We start from the raw sequence: 18,439 nt of genomic DNA on the forward strand, positions 1-18,439 counted from the left end.
TTCTCGGGTTTTGGCATTGTCTCTCTTGTCCCTTTTCCACCAGGTTTGCATCTGTGTGCCCTTGTTTATGGAATCCCCCTTAATTTATTGCCGCCTCTACTTTGAAAGGGTCTTTGGTCAACAGCCTTCATGAGGCAGATGCTCCCACCTTCCTCAAGGGATGCACGCAAGGGTTTCATCTCTAACCTTCCTACTCTCTGGCACTAAAGGACAAGGTCTCTCAAGGTTATCAGTGAGATAGTCCAGACCCCATGGTTTGTGATTTTCCTTTGGCCTCCGGAATATTTGTCAATACTGATGCTTCATTTTATAAGAATTTCAGTTTCATTTTTTAATAAAGATCTTGAAAATATTTGCGTATGCATAGAATCTAGTCAAAATTATAAATTCAGGGCTACGTGGCTTTTCCTTTTATACACAAAAATCCCTGCCAACCCCTTGCCAGTTTTAAAAGGACAAACTAAGAGCAGAGGTCATGTAAAATTTCTACAGAAAGTATTTTAAATTTAATTTACTATAGAGGCTCTGTAAGTAGGGATAAAGCATAGTCAGAAATGTTCATCTGTGCCAAGTTAGTTTTTGTCTTGAAGTTCCTGTTCTGTGCAGATGTATGTATGTATGAAATAATGAAGAACCCCAAAGCAACCAAACAGGGAAGCACTGGAGTATTTTCAATGTTTTATTTTGATGATAAATCGTGGAATTTGGCAGCAAGCCAAGATGGATGGCAGTAAATAAATTATGCTTAGGGTCAGGGTAGACATACAGACCTTCTGACAGAATTTTCTTTATTGTTTCATCTGGAAGACAATGCAAGCCTCAAATAAAACATGAAAAGTCAGCTGCTTGGTAGGAAGTTCAGCCCAAATCTGCATCAGTGCTTGAATATGTAGAGCTGTGTTCTTGCTCCTAATGGTGCGTGTCCCACTCACACCCCACCATCATCAGGGCATTAACTACAGGCAGTGGCCATGAGCTTAATGTTACCTTTGTTAGAAATGATCAACGAGAAACCCAAATTAATAAATGCGAAAGATTTTATTTGCGCGACCGAAAACACAGTCCTCAAAAGCCACAGCCAAAGAGACAGCGTGGAGCCCGGGATCGGCGGTGGGCGAACCTAGATCCTTCCTCTATAGCACCGGATACCCCTTTGTTCACCAACGCCGTCTCCGGCGGGGCTGTTTTATACGGTTTTTTACGCCTGAGGCAGAGGTGCCCCGAATATTTTTGTCACTCCGCAAAAGTATGAAGATTCTTTTTACTGTGCAGGGCTGGACAATCGCTGTTTCCTGAGTAGAGGCGGGCGCTGATCGTGTCGGGAGAAGCCGTGTATTCAGATGTATGTTCTTGGCGGCTTCTGTTGTCTTGATTGATGATATCTCTCCAGTGCTGATCGTCCTTGGGGGCTCCCGGGTGGTTCCGGGGGAAGCCCATCTCCGCACCAGCCGCGTCCTTTTTACTTGTTAACGAGGCATTCATTCCTGCAGCCACCAGGAGTTTCGCAACTTGGGTGTGGTAATCTGTCTCTGGGTAGTCCGTCAGAGGCTCGTTGGATGGTTAATTTATTTTAAAATTTTTATTTTTATACATTTTTCACCTAGGCATGAATTACTTTACATTGCATATTACACCTTATATATATCAGTGACACGAGGAAATTCCAGGCACCCCAATAGCAGCAACTTTGGGAGTGGGTTAGGAGGGCATTGTGAGGAAAACAAATGTTCATGGCTGCAGAATTCGGGGTAAATTCAAAACATTCCATGACTTCCTCCGATATTATCTTCCATGATAGAGAAATGGAGTTTAATTTGCCACTCAAAAACTGGGAGAAGAGCTACAAGCTTTGCCAAGGAAGCGCCGAGCCGGTTCGCCCTCACAGGGCTAATTCCGGGCGCGGCGGGGAGCATCCCCCGGAGAGCATCCCGCGGGGAGCGGCCCTGGCCGGGCTGCCGCTCGCTGAACGCCTGGACTGCGCATCCCGAAACCCTCCCGCGCTTCGGCGCGGCTGCTCCGGGCTGCTGCTGCGGGTACAGGCGCCGGCAGAGACCGCAGAGCTCCCTCCGCCCTGCTGGGCCGGGCCGGGCCGGGCCGTGCTCTCGGTCCCGCCCGCCGGGAGGGGCGGCCCCAGCCCGGCCCCAGCCCGCCCCGCCCCGCAGAACGGCGCCGGCAGAGACGCGGAGCGGCGGAGCCCGAGGAGCCTCCGAGATGTTGAGCTCTCCGTGGGCGCGTTTCTACTCCAACAGCTGCTGCCTCTGCTGCCATGTCCGCACCGGCACCATCATCCTCGGCGTCTGGTACCTGGTGAGCGTGCCCCCGGCTCCGGGCGCTCCAGGGGCAGCCTGAGGGGCTGCTCCGCGGATGGGGGCGCGGATGGAGGCGGCTCAGGCTGCCCGGGCAGCTCAGGCGGGTTTCTGAGGGAGCCGCGTTGTTGGAGCAGCGAAATGCGCAGGCAGCGCCGCGCTCCGCGCCGCTGATCCCGGCGGGCACCGGCGCAGGCTCTGCCGAAACTGGGGCACGGAGCGTGTGCGTGTTCAGGGCTCCGGGCAGCGGGGCAGGACATACAGGATACACTGCACGGGCAGGCGCGGGAGGGTCTCAACCCAAAAGCTGTGTGGGGGTTGAAAATGTGCTGAGTGAAGACCCCTGGGGTGAAGGTTTTCCCCCAAACTTCGGGGTGGTCTCAGGCCGAGGTGGCTGCAGCACACGGGCCCCGCCGGTGCATTAGCTCCAGCAAGGCTGCCCGGCCCCTGGGCACTCCGCGCAGAAAATCATGTTTTATCATCTCTGGTGGCTGCTTCATAAAGCGTTCGGGTGTTCTTGTCACTGCTGTCCCCTGTGGCAGATAATCGTTGGCAGTAGCGTTTTGGTCTGCCCGGTAGAGAGCTGAAACCTTCCAGGCAGCTGTTCGCAGGTACTAGAAAGATTCCTTTTTTCTGCCAGGATGACGGGACACGAGTGAGAAATTTACCCTGGAGACCCCAGCGTTACCATCAGCAACCAAAGGCTGTTGGACGCTCAATTATTCGGCCCGGGGAAAGACTCGGTGAGGAGGAGCCGCGTTAAGCTCTCAGCTCCTCTCTGACAATTGTCTCCCCATCCTTTGCGATGTGGGGAAAGCAGTTTTTCCCAGAGCTGGTCCAGCTGTAGTCGCAGGGTGTTCAGAATAAAAAGAACTGGCTGTTTGCTGTAGGTAACGCAGATGCACTTCTCAGCCTGCTCCGTCTCTTGATGTGAGGAATCAATCTCCGTCTGATGGCAAGGCTGTGCAGAGCCGTTTGCCAAGCATCATTTTTCAAGTGATTGCAGACGGAAGCAGATTAGACCCGGGCTTATTTGCTAACTACTGAAATTCCCTGCAGAAGCAAGTGAAAAATGCAGGCTGCCTCCATTGTAAGACAGCTCATTAAATAAATTCAACCCGTGCAATAAAAAAAGCTAGGATGACATTTATGTCCTAGAAATCATATAAAATGTTCTATGTCCTGTAAAATATGTATTTCACCACTGAGAAAATTGTGCATTAGTTGAACCATTTCTTGCTCCCGGTTTAATAAAATATGGTTAATAGTGACATCCACAGTTGTACAATACTGACAGGATTGTAAAAGATGCCTCCCTCTGCCTGGCTGCAATTAAGTTTTCCTAAGTTGTAATATGACCTGAAAAGCTTTTGAGCATTTCTTCTAGGGAGCTTATTATTTCTTTCTGCCTTCAGCTGAACGAAGCCTTTTCACATTGGCACCACAGAGACAGGGATACAGGTATTTTAGCTGTTCAGTGGACCTAAAGTTATTTGAGGAAGAGGGAAGTGCATCACCTCGGCTTGGATACAAAGTCTGATAGTTTTTTAGGCTGTTACCTAATCTGTTAAGAACATTTAAATAGCAGTGGGCGAATTTCACATAGTATTTTACTGGAAAATTTGGTCTTAAATTTCCTTTTCTATGAGCAGGTATTTCCTGATTTACACCTCTTGGTTCTTTTGCTTTCATAACTTTTTCAGGGTGGATTTCTAAATTACTTCAAACTGATAGAGAATACATTTATTTTTGTGTTTTTTTCGCTATTGCAAGTATTTGAATCTTAAATTTAATCATTAAGAATAGATATTTATATGCATGTAGATAATAAATGCTAAACCTTTTTTATTGCTTATTATGTTAGGAACCAAAAAGTAAGGAAGGAGTAGTTCCTTGAATGAATGGCCCTGATTGAAAGATCTGGTTGATAAAGTCAAATACAAATGGATTTCTTTGTCTCAGAAGAACAATTATGGTTTGGTTACATAACTGTATAATGTAACATATAAAACCATATAACATAACATATAAACCCACATAAACCTATAACATGGTTTTATTACCACGTGCTGTTGAGGATTAACATAAAAATAGATGCTGTCCTGATGGCATTTTTTTTCTCTAGATGTATTTTGGGTGGTAGCATTACTCCAAACCACACAGGACCCATGAGCATTACTTCAAAGTTCAAAAACCCTCTCTGAGTTTTTGCAACACCACCGTGTATTCTATACATGCTTTGCTGTTATTCCCTAAAGGAAATTACTTGAGGAAAGACACCAACCTTGAGAATGATAGTTTTCTTGTTGCTTTTTCATTTCTCACTACCTGTGAGGTGTAAGTTTTATTAATTCTATGACAATGAATACAATGATTCAGTAGTAGAAGCATCTGAAGGAGGAAAATGCAGTAGCTCAGGAGTTTTGGCAGACTTTTAACACAACATTTTCACATGCTGAACCAGTTGTGAGTTAGCAGAATTTCAGGAGGCAGAATTTAATGTCTTGAGTAAATGTGGAAAAAATAGCGGCTGAGATGGAATTCATCTTCCCATAGGAACCCTCGCAGTGCCACGCTGTGCACTGGGAGTTGGAAGGGTGTTGATAACACACCAGTGTTTTGTCTGCTGCTGAGCAGTGCTGGCACAGCATCAGGGCTGTGTCTCAACATTCTGCCCCCCACCCCCCATCAGTATGCTCTAAGTTTACTGTTATAATGTAGTTTTAATGTTTGAACTGCGTGTTTAGGGTACTACAAATAGTGGGGAGAGTGGAAGCTGAGTGCACATGGAGTCGTCAGTGCTGCTGTTGAGGGAGTTTTCCCACAAAAGTGAGAGGGAGGAGCAGAGAGCTCTTCCAGCCACAGACACTTGCGATGGTCTCATAATGGATCAATAGCTGGGAAATAAAAATTTAACTTTATTTTAGAACATAATGGATCGCAGAATAATAACGTTTCTATGGCTCTTGTGTTTCAGTAGTTTCTTCCTGGTAGAGCCATGGGTAGTACATCTAGAGCAGGATAACATATCACTGTGTGATATCTCAATATAGCATAATAATGCAATATACAGAAAGTCACTGAGGTACTTCATTGTAAAAAGTAACTTGTAAAAGTTGGAGTAGCCAGGGGAAATTTCCTGAAAAGCATATCTGATGGGGTTGCCCATTAGAATAGCCCACACTTCAAGAACTAGTGTGCTGCCTTGGAGAGAAAAGCTTAACAGGGGGTGCTGCAATGTTAAATACAAACATTATGCTAAGGATTAAAATGTCAGCAGTGGCTGACTGGGGGTCAATGTTTATTTCAAGCCTGAGGACCAGTTTGGTTTGGCTGGCTGTTAATTTTTGAGGTTTTATCTGAGACTGTACACTTCTCTCTATTATAACATGAAATCAGAGGTCACAGTAGTAATGCAGAAACATTTTGGGGCACAAAAGTCTTACAAGTATTGCATTTGAAAAAACAAACTAAGTGAAATTAGAAAGTCACTTCCCATAGCTGAATTTTGTCACTGTGCTGTTCAGGGCAGTGACAATGCTGAAATGAGCCAACTCCAGTTCTGATCTCCAGTGGGTGCTGGAATCTGGGGAAACTGGCATTTCATTTCCAAGTGACCCAGTCAGTGCTGGTGACTCAGAATAACAACACCCCTGTCAGTGACAGCATTTATAAACACAGCGTGTCTTCTTCCTGAGGAAATGGACTTCGCTTTCCTTGTCTGGAACACAAAGAAGGAACAACATCAGATATGCTGACAGTGTCGTGGAAGGATTTTCCACCCTCCTGACAGTGGCAGCGGGGTTTCTGCACACCCTGAGGCTCCACTGACACCATCGGGATAGCAGGAATTCTGATTATTTCAGATTGCTTTGGTGGGCAGAAGATGGAATTGTGAGGTATCAGTTTAAAAAACCCAAACAATAAAAGAAGGAGCTTTCTTATTTGAGCTCTGTGAGCCCAGTGCCTCCTGCTGCCTGCCTCAGGGCAGCAGAGCCGAGGGCACAGGCTGCTGGAGCCTGGAACATCACCCTTGGCACCTGCAGTGCCAGTGCAGTGCTGCTGGCCCTGGCCAGAGGACTCTTGCAGAACGGGGTGAGCTGTGCATTCCCCATTGCCACGCCCCAGGAGCCGCTGCCCTCCCTCTGCTCCCGCAGCTCCTGACAGTCAGGGGCTAAAAATAAAAACTAATGGGAGCCTGAGAACCTTTTATAACCACAAGTTATCGAGTTGTGAGGCTCTCACTGAAGGATGGGCAGTAAGAACATAAATAGAGCGAGCCAAAGTTTTTGGCCAAGGTGGGTTGGATGTTTGAGCTGCTATTTGTGGAAAGCTCAGCATGGATTGCTAGTTGTGACATTTCAGTTCTGCATTTTTTTGACTATACTGTTGAAAGCATGTCTAATATCTATCTCTGTCCCAGTCATCTTTTAATAAAAGGATTGAATCCTAATGATGAAAAAATGTACTGGGAGTAGACTTATGTTGTAAAGGAAAAGAGAAGCACAACGTGCTATGGTCTCACTGATTTAAGTTTGAACACCCTGACAATGTTAGTAGAGTGCACTTGATCTGATGTCTAAAGGAGAGTGAAAATATTTATTTTGTGACTAGGCCACATTTATGTCCTGGCATTTTTCAAGCCTCATGCAAAACAGCATGTGTGGCAATGTGCTTAAATACCAGTTAGAAGATTTCAGTAATCTTGGCTTACTTGGCAGGGGGGAGAGATCAGCAGTGACTGCTCATGTAAACAAAATAACCCTGCCCTGCATCCTCCCAAGCTGCTCCATCCACTCTCCTGCCAGCTTTACACTGCCTGAGACTACTCACGTCACCAAACCTGTGACTGAGGGTCCCTTAGCAGATTGTGAAGGCCTTTTCAGGGAAAAGAAAGAAATTCTAAGAAAAAGTTCTTGATTCTTTTCAAACCTGGGAGAATCAGGAGATTTTGAAAGCTGAAAAAAGAACCGAGGTTGTGAAAAGAGCAAAATTACACAGTCAGGAAGCCTGAGGTGTTATCTCAGTGTCAGGTTGTGGGAATTTTCATGAATTCAGATATGAGGCCTTGTGTTTCACTTATAAAATTAGCTTGCTTTGTCTTTTTATGGAATGAAGTGGGCTAAAAAGAAAGTATTTTCAGCTTTGTGTCTGTATGAAGGGCCATAGTAGCCTGCTCACTGAAGGCTCACTTCCTTCATATCACCCAGGGATGTTGCTTCCAGTGGGACATAGCTGGGCTAGGGTGGGATTATCCTGCAGCACCCCCCTTACCACCTGCAGTGACAGCCCAGTACTGCTGGCCCTGGGGAAAGGATTCCTGCAGAAAGGGGCTGCTGTGGATTCACCAGGTGTTTCTTCTCCATGGCCAAGACCTGGGCTGGATATTCAGGGGAAAGAGCTGGGTGGTGCCAATGACATTCCCAACTCCCATCCCTTGGTAGGAGATGTAGTGTCAGCAGTATGTGAAATTTCTCCACCAGCAAGTGAAGGTGTCATAATATGAAATTACTTGAGATTCCCAATTCCTCTAATAGAAATGGCTGAATTGATTAAATATTCATGTCCCAAGTGCCATGTCTATAAAATGATCTTTATTTTTTCTAGTGTTCCATGATCTTGTCTTTCATCTTATGAAAGACAAGATCATGGAACAAAACCAGTAACATTCCCAAGTAACTCATTAGACTCTTCCTATGCACATGCTTGCTATTGTGGAGAGTGGAGAGGAAACTTGGAATTCATTATGAATAAAGGAGAATATTAACCCTCCTTTTAAAGGCTTCCCTGATGATTGGTATACATGTTGAATATCCAGCTGAGACTGGAGTCAAAGGAGGTTCAGGGAATATGCTCTTGGACTGGATCACATCCATTTCATTATCTTCAATACTGGGGGGGGGGAAAGACTGATTCTGCACACACACACCTGCTCAGGCCCTGTATGGTGTTTTCTTAACAAACTGAAAGCATATGTATGAATTTTAAATATGTCATAGCAAAGAATAAAGACCAGTGATGATCAGATGATCATTAGCATGAACAAAATCTGATCTTATCTGAAGGACCTTCTCAGTAACCATATTCTGATTGTAACTTTTCTAGAGATACATTATTAAATAATTTACCAGTTGTTAGCTTCAAGAATGGCATCAGGAGAACTTCTTAAAGAGCTCTTTTGTGCTGTGCACAGGCCCAGGTTGGTTTCTGCAGTGCAGGACCTTATCCCATCTTTTTTCTCCAATTTATGCTCCAGACCCTCTTCAGTTGAATTACAAAATAAAGGGCTGCCTGGGAGGAATTGAAATGGCACAATCAATAAAATAGCTTGCAGAGAGCCTAATCACTTACTGTGTGTGACAGAATCCACCCCTCAGCAGGCCAAAAAGGTCATCTGAACAAAGGATGGGTTCATTGGTACACCATATCCCAAGTTTTACTTGTGCTTGCTGCTCTAGGTGAAAAAACCCTGTATTTGTGTTCCTGTGCTGCAGAAAGAAGTAGAAGCAGCATTTTATTAGTCTGTCCCAGACTCTGTCATGCATCAGTATGACATTAAAACATTTATTAAAAATGGTTTTTCTTGCAAAAACCTTTTAAGTCATTGGAGGGATAAAATTTCTTGGAAATGTCTTTTGGGCAGCTCTTGCACTTACGGAACTGTTTATTAGTCTGACACAACACAAGGATTTATGAAAATGTCTTTAATCCCTAATCCCCTAACATAGGCAGTTTTTCTTATATCCCCAGGTACCACAGTGGGATATTTCATGGAGTGTGTAATCATGGCAATGACAGCTGATCATCTGCATCAGTTGTTTTGATAATGACACAGTTGTCTCATGTAATCAATACAATTATCATCTCAAAAACTGCAAACCTTTGTAAAATACCCATTTTTCTTATTAAGGCCTTCAATTGGATAACAAATTCCCTCCAGTGAGAAAACAGATGGTTGGTTGTAAGGGGAGCAAAGTTTACATAAATGCTTGTTGAAGGAAAGAATCCCATTAAGAGTTCAGTATGGTGTAATTACATTTGGTTTTTTTATACAAAAAATCATGAATATATTTATAGAAAGGAGAGGAGGTATTACATTAATCAAGTAAAATGTGTTTGGAAGTTCTGTTGAAGGTTAATATGCATCTCCTAGTGAGCCAGAGGAGAGCACATTAAGCTTCCTAAACTGATGGTTGATTAGACTGACGTCAGTGAAAATGCAATTAGTCTTATATATTCTTGGACATATGGAACGGATGTTGCAAAATAGCCAGGAATTAATTTCCTTGATTGCTTTCTTTTTCTCTTGTTTTATTGTGGGGCTTGTGCTTTGACTGTAAAACTCTGGAAGTTTAAAGTGGCCGAGGCTTGAAGATGTGCAGGGCAATTTCTGTGCTGTTCTCAAGCAGGGCTGGAGGTTTAAAGTCCCAAATCTCTAAAAAACAGAGTAAGAAGCAAAAACCCACACTTGTGTCCGAAGGTGTGAGACAGTGCCCCTGCTCAATGTGAGGTGAATTGCCAGGGAGGCATCCCCGAGGAATTAATATGGACTTGAGCCTAGCACACTGTTCCTGCACCTCCTGAGGGTCAGCTCTTTTAGGTGTCTGCAGTCAGCTCTAACTCTTGTCATCCTGGTTCTCAGCCTTGAAAGGGGTTTTGAGAGTGCTGTGACTGCTTTTCATTTTGTTGCTGGCATGTGCTGAGCAAGGTCTTGTTCTGTCCAGAGATATATTAAGCTGCTTAAAACAGACAGGACAAATGCTTTTGGCAGAAACACGGATTTGTGGGAGATTTTCACCTTGGAGAGATGCATTTCCCAGCAGTGAAACAGCTGTGGCCAGCCAGACAGGATACATGTGACCGTGCTCTTTACTATTTCTGTAATTATCTGTACAGTGCCATCCTTCCACTTCTTCCTTGCATAACCAAATCCCTGCCTTGGGCTGCAGAGTGCTTCAAGGGTGCAGTCACTTGTATGGCTTCTGTGGTGGCTACATAAGAATCATGGATCAAAGGTTTGGTGTCTTTTGGTGTTGGTTTTTGTTAGGTTGTATTTTTTTATTGAAGTGTTTGTATGTGTCTTGTTCTCGAGTCCTCTCAGCAGTGCCCTGGCCAAGGCCAGGAGGGTGGAGGGGACTCTGAGCACGGGCAGTGCTGTGGCTGCTGTAGGACACACAGTGGGCTGGCCAGGGCCCGTGGGTACCTGGGCAGCCCAGCCCAGGTTACAGCTACAGTGATGCTGCCTGGCCCATCCTCTGTCACAAGCCCACACAAAAGTCTGGATCTGTGGGAGCTGCCACAGCTCACAGTCACACTTCAGCAGGTCTGCCCTCAAGCTTTCACAGTCAGCTACCAGGCTCAAACAGGCATTTTTGGAATTCAAGGAGAAATGCAGAAACCAAGCAAATCCCACCTGAACAATCCTTTTTCTAATAAGGTTTTATTGCATACCAATTCTTTGCTAGTTCTCCACTGCATCCTGAACCACAATGACCTTTAGGAGAAATTGTGAGTTGATCTGGCAATGATATAATTGTACATGTGATTATATTTCTCCATAAATATTTCCTCAGAGGTCTTGCTGGGCAGAAGACCTCAGCAGTCATTTCCAGGGCTTTCCTTAGATACAGGTTCAACTTTCTTTAAATATGATGGAAAAGCAACCGACTCCACTGATAAATTTGTGTACAAATAGCTTATTTCCTGAAACCAGGGAAGGACTAAGAGTAAATAATGTTACAATTCTGTTATTAAACTTGTGAAAGAGGTGCCTCTGCCCAAATTAAGGTGCAAGCAAGACCATATGCCAAAGTCAGTAGTATGGATTTTATTTAACAGAAAATGAAAGGCAGAAAAAGATGGAAAGAAATAGAAAAAGGAGGGGGGAGAAGAAGACCATGACAGAGAGATAGATTGAGTAGAAAATATCACCACTCCATGGATCCTGATTGATTCCTGTCCTATTGATTCTGTTCTTCTGGTCTTCTTGGTGGTGAGGTCCTTCAAAACACAGAGTTCCATGGATTAATGTACACTCAGGCCAGCTGGGAATGCCCAGGGACCTCCCCTGCAGGAGCCAGTTTGACACAGTCTCTTGCCACAGACTCTGGAGCAGTTGCATCACTTTGCATCACATGCAGTGCTCTGCTGCAAGGCCTCAGGAATAAGTCTGGGGAGCACTTTGGGGGTCTTTGATGGATAATGGCACCCCCTCAGCTGCCTCTCATGGATGTCCCGTGGATGTGGCCTGTGGGGTTGGTGTAGGGGATGAGTTTGGCTGTTCTCTGTCTCTGGTTTATGCCACACACCCAAAACTCTCCTCCTGCCCCCTTGGCTGGGGGGGAGTCTGTGGGCTATGGCCTCCCCCTCCTCAAACCCAGCCAGAGCTGATTTTCAGGACAGCTGCTGGGTTTGCCTTTCTGGGGGATACTTCATCCTCCCTCAGTCTTGTCTCCTTCCCCCTAGACCTGAGATGACTGAACAATAGTGTCACCTTTATCTTATCTCAAGTTCCCTTAGGCAGCTTAGCTCACAGTCCCAAGTTCCCCTCGGGAGGCATCTTCAGAGAGAGGAGGGCTTTGGTGGTTGCAGCTTCTTTCTACAGTTTTGCCCTAATGGGCAAAAAGTCCTTCATAATAATACTTAAGCCACAAACCATAACATTTCAGTCTCTCACAAGTACAAACAAACTAAACTCTATCTCTAGGGAGGCAGAAACCTCTCATGTGCATATTGCACAGTCTGTCCATCTATTTTTTTAAAAATGAATTTAGGCATTACCATATTTCACTAATAACAGACCTCTTGTGGTTGGGGTTTTAAGCTTATTAAAAGATTGGCAGTAGGCAGTAGTTGAGTCATTTGTATAGAAGAGTGCTGGTAAATTATTCTGGACTTCCTATATCAATTTAATCAGCATAGTCTTTAAAGTTCAGTGAGTGTCATAGCAGTCAAAGCTGAAATTGTGTATAAAGTCTGATTGAAATATTTTATGCAGCTTTCTATTATATGCCCTCTATAATATGGACTTTGTAATGTGCTAGTCTGAGCCTGCCTGGATGATTCTTTGCCTTCTCATAAGTAGTACAGAAAAACAGTGACAAGAATTGCAGACTCTACCCTATCTTCTCCAAATTAAAACAATATAAAAACATAATTGCTACTTCTGATCTGACTAATGCTCTTCCTATTCCAGTGCAGTATTTCAGACAGCAGCCAGAACCATGCTTTGAGAAACCTCAGAGGGAGAAAGAACAGCTTGTTCAGGGACAACATTTTCTTTTATTATCCTGTAATGTTAAGGTTGGGCAGTCAACTGAAGCAGGAAGGCATATATTTTGTTTTTCAGATCTTTTGTGACATGACTAAGCTCTTGCATTTCCTTTTAATAAATAGCTCATCCTTTTCTGAATTCCTTCAACCTTTTGGCTTCAGTAAAAATGCCTGATAATGAGCTTCACTGGTCAAAGGAGTGGAGGATTCCCTTTTAACCCAAGTTCAAGTGTCCCTCTTTCTGTCTCTGCTCAGGCTGTTTTGCTCCATTGGATGAAAAGGTACTTGAGGGTGTCTGGGTTTCTAACTTGGACCACTCATTAAGTTGTGCATCACTAACACATCTGCCCCTTGTCCCCAAGCACTGGAAAGCTGAAATATTTTCATTATCATGAGGCAGAAGGCTTACACAGCAGGAAAAGGAGAGAGGTGTCTGCTCTGGCAGCCAGCGTTCTTCTGCTCCTCCACTCCTGGAGTTCTCACCAGTGGCTGTGGTGTGCTCAGATGTAGCTCCTGTGCCCCCAGAGGGAAAGAGATTGGATCACTGCTGTGAGACTTGTCAAGAAACCTGGGTACACAGAAGGGACATCTTGTTTCTTGTTCCCTATGTGCTATTTGCCTGCTCTTCCCAGCCCTCAGCTGAAAACCTTTATTGATAAATTGCCTCCTTGTTTGTTTCTTCTCCAGTCAGAGTTCAGAAAAAGCCCCCAGTGAACACTAACAGACACAAAACTTTGCCTAACAGGGAGACAGAGAACAGACAGAAAAATCTTCCTGTATGGGGCAATAAACCTTAATTCATTATCTGCACTAATAAAGAAGTTTGGAAAAGGCACCCCAGAGAGTGCAAATCTACCATGAGCTAGTTAAATCCCAAACCTGATTTTTTTTTCCTTTGTAGAGTTCTTTTGTCCCTTTGATGAACAAATTGTTCTTGCTTTTATGAAGATCTTCTATGCCTAAAGAAAAAAACAAAGAAAATGTGCAAAAACCATGAAGAAAATATGCAAAAAACATGCCTAGGGAAAAGGGAAAGGTAGATAGGGAAAATTAGACATTGAGATTCTTAAATAGACATATTCCATTTATTCTTACTTTTTCTTATAATGATACTGACTTCAAATATCCAAGTGCTAGAAAATACTCTTCTGTTTCGTTTCAAGGAGCAAAAGTAGTTTAAGACTGATGTTTTGTTTCTGTCATTTCTGTAAAGAACAGACTCAAAATTGCCTTGAGTTTTTTGGAGATAAACAGAGAAGTGGGTACAGGGGTTCTGCTTAAGATTTTCTTAAGTTTTACTAAAAATGTTTAGGATTTCTTACTGCTAAAATTAAAGTCCTTGGCAATTGGCTTCTTTAGTATCTCTGTAGAGGACAACAAACTAAACCATGCCAGTTTTGTGGGATACTAAAAATATGCTAGAACTCTGTGTGCCAGTTCCTACATATTACAGGGCTTCCCAGTGCCATGAAACCAGCTCTGGGCTGTAAGAAGGGGCACAGGCAGGGAGTTAGTTCTCCACCAATGCTGAGATTTTAAAGAGGGTGCTTAAGTGGATCTCTCTTGAGTTCAGTGAGGCTGAAAGCAGTCACAGAATTAAAACTGTACAAATATCTTTCACCACCCCTAACACTCAGCCTGCTACATGCATGGATTCAGTTATATGTTGAAATAGAAATAAAGCTGGGGGGGGGCTCTTCTTTTTTCCTGTAAATATTTGTGTCTCTCTTCACTGCATTAGAAAGCCTTGGGAGAGCTGTAGTAGAATATTTGTTAGAGGGGAACCTGTAGTCTTCAGTAGAAACGTCAATGTATTTTTAATGCAGTGTATTGATTTAAAGTGAGCATAATATTTCCTCTTCTAAACTCCTTTAACAAAGCTATTTTATTTTGGCTCTTGACTGAAAGCCATTGTAACTCCTGGCAAGCCCCTGTAACTCCATTCTTTCAGTGTTTACAGACGTTTATGTGAGCTGCTGGTGAAAGCATTTCTCTGTCTGCTTGAGTTCATAATCATCAGCAGATTGGTGTTAATGGCATGCTCTTAGGAGCTACTGGAACTTATTTTAGATAAGCTGGGATAGATACCATGCAGCTGCACTTCTACAAAAGGTCTGAAATTATAGTGATATTTGTTTTCTAATCACCTGTTGCTGCAGTGCATTTTATTCCCATGGGTCACCACAGTTCACTGCTGACCTCTGTAACAAATGACATGGAAAAAGGGTGACTTATTGACTGTAGAAGCCTGAAATTTTCATGCATTATATAGTTTCTAATTGCTGGATGCTGCCTGTGGAAGACATGAAGTTGTGTCCTTGCACCCTAAACACTGGACATCCTCTCCAGCAGAACTGCCCCACCTTGTGCTTAAGCTGCTGGTTCTTTATCACAGTGAAGGTGGAAGCAGCATTGGTGGCTGGTGGTCAGTCCCAGTCTCATCACCTGCTGCCTGTCTTGCTCATGCCTGCATGCACCTTCCTCACACAGCTGTTGCTGTTCAAACTGTCTTCTACTCAAATCTGAAATTATGTTTTATAAGCCCACAGCAGGAACCCCAGTTACTACTCCAGTATCTGGATGTCTCTTCCACAATATTTCCTCTTTCCCCTTGGCTTCATACATTCTGTGGTCTCTATAAAGCATTTATTTTCCTCCCTTTAATTGATTACAAAAGTGGATGTAATTCCATCTGGCTGCCAGAGAGGTAAGATTTTGGGATTTTTTTAAAGATAATTATTTTGTTTCCATATCAGAATAAGGGCACAGTTGGGCATTTTTAGGACTGTCTGTAGGTTCTTTGTCCAGTGTGTTGTTAGGGCACTGAACACCATCCTGCAGGGACTGAGCCCAGAAGCAGAACTGGGGCTGATCACCACCAGCCCCAGCAGGACAGGGGATAAACCAGGGGGGCAACCAAAAGCCAAGAGGGCTGGGACCAGGGACACAACTGGAGACAAGCTGCAGCATGCCTTCACAGGGTCCTCCAGGGAGCATGGCTGGGGACTGGCGTGTGTTGTACCATGGGGACAGAGACTGATGACCCCAGGCTGGGCTGTGTGGGGTCCTGGGCCATGGGCAGGGGTGTGGAGATGCCCAGGTTGGGGCTGTGCAGGTCAGACAAGGCCTGTGAGTGTCCCTGGAGCTCCTCTCCTGAGCCCCTGGCAGCACTGGGCTGCAATCAGCTGTAGGACCAGTGGTCACAGTTCTGACTTAACAGTGCAAAGTCTTGCATTGTATTCTTATTGAACACCTGTCATGGGCAGAGTGGGAGCTTCATGTAAAGTTTGTTAAAGAAACCCTCCTGTTGACTCACAGGGTGTAGAAAGGATCCCCTTGATTTTTAAACTCCTCATAGAGGAGTCTGGGTCTGGCTGGATCCAGTCTTAACCCCAGACTTTGTCAACAGTTTAGGTCTAAAGGATTATATAGGTATAACTGAACTTTTATACAACTTATATAGGTATAATTGAACCTTTTATACAACTTTGTCCCACAGGATGAAGGACAGCAAACCAGATATATTTAAATAAATAAATAAATATTTTTATTATTATAATGATTAGACAAAACTATCTTAACCAGAATTATTCACTACACAGTAGAGGAGATATAACAACTATTAGAGTACACCATGAAGCAATATTGAAACAATTGTATTAATGCTAGTAAAAAAAAATATTAATTGATATTTAATTATTATTAACAGATGGATGTTACCCACCCATATGAGTGACCAAGGGCCAGTTTCTTTTACTCAGCCTTGAAAGGTAACCTGGAAGGGCATCCCCACTCAAGGGAGAAGTCCCCACACCTGCACTGCAGGAAGGGGTGTGGTAGAAGACCCTGCTGTTCAGGTTTGAGCTGGGTGATTCTCTGTCAGCCACTCTGTCTCCAGGCCAGCTGTGTCAGCTCAGAGCTTTAGATAAACATTCAGCAGTGGCACTTGTTTGTCCCTTTATCCACGGATTTTAGCAGGGCTACCACATTTTCATCTCACTATCAGAGTGTTTAACTTCGGGATTGAGTCAGACTTGGCTTCAGCCATTGTTCAACACCAAAGGCAGCATGAATCCTCCTTCTTTGTTTACCACTGATAGCTTTGCAAACACTGTTCAAGTCATTTTACCCCATTCCAGGGACGGCATCCTGCCCCAATCCCACTGCTGAATGGCCATGGACATGTTTCAGTTTCTCCATCCATGAAAGGAGGACAGTGTGTCTCACTGGGAAGGGACAGGGTTTAGCAGCTTCCTGCAACTTTGCATAATTAAAATGCTTTCTAAGCATTGCTAATTGGTTGTTACACTATTTGTTGCTGAAGAAATGTAAAACATCTTGAAGGAAATTTTGGCCCTATCAAAAGAGCACAGGAATCTCTTTTGCTTTTCCTAGAATGGGGATTTCAACTCTCATACTAACTGCATATACCAACAGGGAATAATTTTTTATGCTCTTGTCCTTGATTGTGTGTCCTTGGAAAACATTACATCAGGAAGTTTTTAGACACACAGAATTTATGCATTAAAGCATTTTTTAAAATTCAACAGTCACATCACTTTCAAAACAAAAGGAAAACCCTGATGAACACAGTACACCCAACTGTGCACACATTTCTAGGAGAAAGAGGGAGCAAACACTCACGGGGTGTATTTCACTTGCACTACTGACAGTACAGCTGGAAAGTGCTCAGGTGATTATGAGGATCTCAAGAGAACAAACTGATAGAACAGAAAAGTAATGCACTAAAGAGCATTAGAGAGATTCCTACTGACTGCAGCAGACTTCAGATCAGGCAAATACAATCTATGTCTTATACAGAATTTAGGCAATGCTGACAATCACATAATCTGAATCAGGGTGCATCCATAAGGAGAAAGTAGAGTATGTAGGTTAGTATTTTATGATTTTTTGTGGCTATATCTTTACCCAAAAAATGTGTCTTTAAAATAGCAACACTCCATGCATTTATGGTTTCTGATTGCTCTGACAGTTTGAGTAGTCTTCTTAGGTAACATATTTATTACGGGCTTATATCTTCTAGCTTTCCACAGAGGAGTATGAAACAAGGACTAGGTTGTGATATGGAGTTATACATAATGTTAAAACCCAGTAAGATTTATGGAATGTAACTTTGAATTTTGATAGTCGTCTGATGTCTTCAAAACCAAGAGAAAGCCAAGACAAGATCATGCTACAGCATTCCCCACACAAAGCTATTTAACTATTCTGTGTAAAAATGCAGTAATGACAATCTCTATCTGCTTCTTTCCTTATTGCTCACCACACTAACTTAAATTTTCTTTTGCTGTAATTCAGATCTGTTTACCCAGTGGATCTGTTGCCTGGTTCTTTCCCCCCACCTTTCTGCTGATAAAAGTCTGAGAGCACCTCCCCCTACCTTTTCCTTGCTAAGCAACCCCTGGTTTTTGCCTATCTGTCCTACATTCCAGATGTCTGACATTCCAGATCTCTGTTCTGATGCAGGACCCTCCCCAGGGTTTTTCCTTGCACATTTTAAAAGGATTTTGAATTCTTTCTGCAGAGGCCCATGGAGGACAAGTGGGAGAACAGTTTATGTATCTAATGCCCAGGTTTCTGCAGCACTGCCCAGCACCATGTAGCCACAAAGCTGAGCTTATGGGATTCCACTGAGCTGTGCTCAGTTGATTCACTGCCATGCTCAGACTCCTTTCTGAGCAGCTGTCCCTTACTCAGTGTTTTTGCCTCATGTTCTTCTGAAGTTCTTCACAAATGTGTTTCTCTGTGCTTTTTGGTTCTGTTTTCTGAATTCTGCTCTAGCTGGTCAAAATAAATTTTAATCTTCTTTCACAAAGTGCTTACAACTTGGCATTGTCTGC

General features: G+C 43.7%; 1 protein-coding gene across 1 annotated transcript in view; it reads left to right on the top strand.

The window, feature by feature from the left end:
- The first annotated feature begins 2,161 nt into the window (after positions 1 to 2,161).
- LAPTM4B (lysosomal protein transmembrane 4 beta) overlaps positions 2,162 to 18,439 on the top strand; it is a 59,077-nt gene continuing 42,799 nt past the window's right edge. Inside the window, exon 1 of the mRNA XM_009087069.4 lies at positions 2,162 to 2,307. Coding sequence (XP_009085317.1) covers positions 2,212 to 2,307 — 96 coding nt within the window. The 5' untranslated portion in view covers positions 2,162 to 2,211. The remainder of the gene's footprint in view (positions 2,308 to 18,439) is intronic.

Source organism: Serinus canaria, chromosome 2 (assembly GCF_022539315.1).
Source record: "Serinus canaria isolate serCan28SL12 chromosome 2, serCan2020, whole genome shotgun sequence".
NCBI lineage: Eukaryota > Metazoa > Chordata > Aves > Passeriformes > Fringillidae > Serinus > Serinus canaria.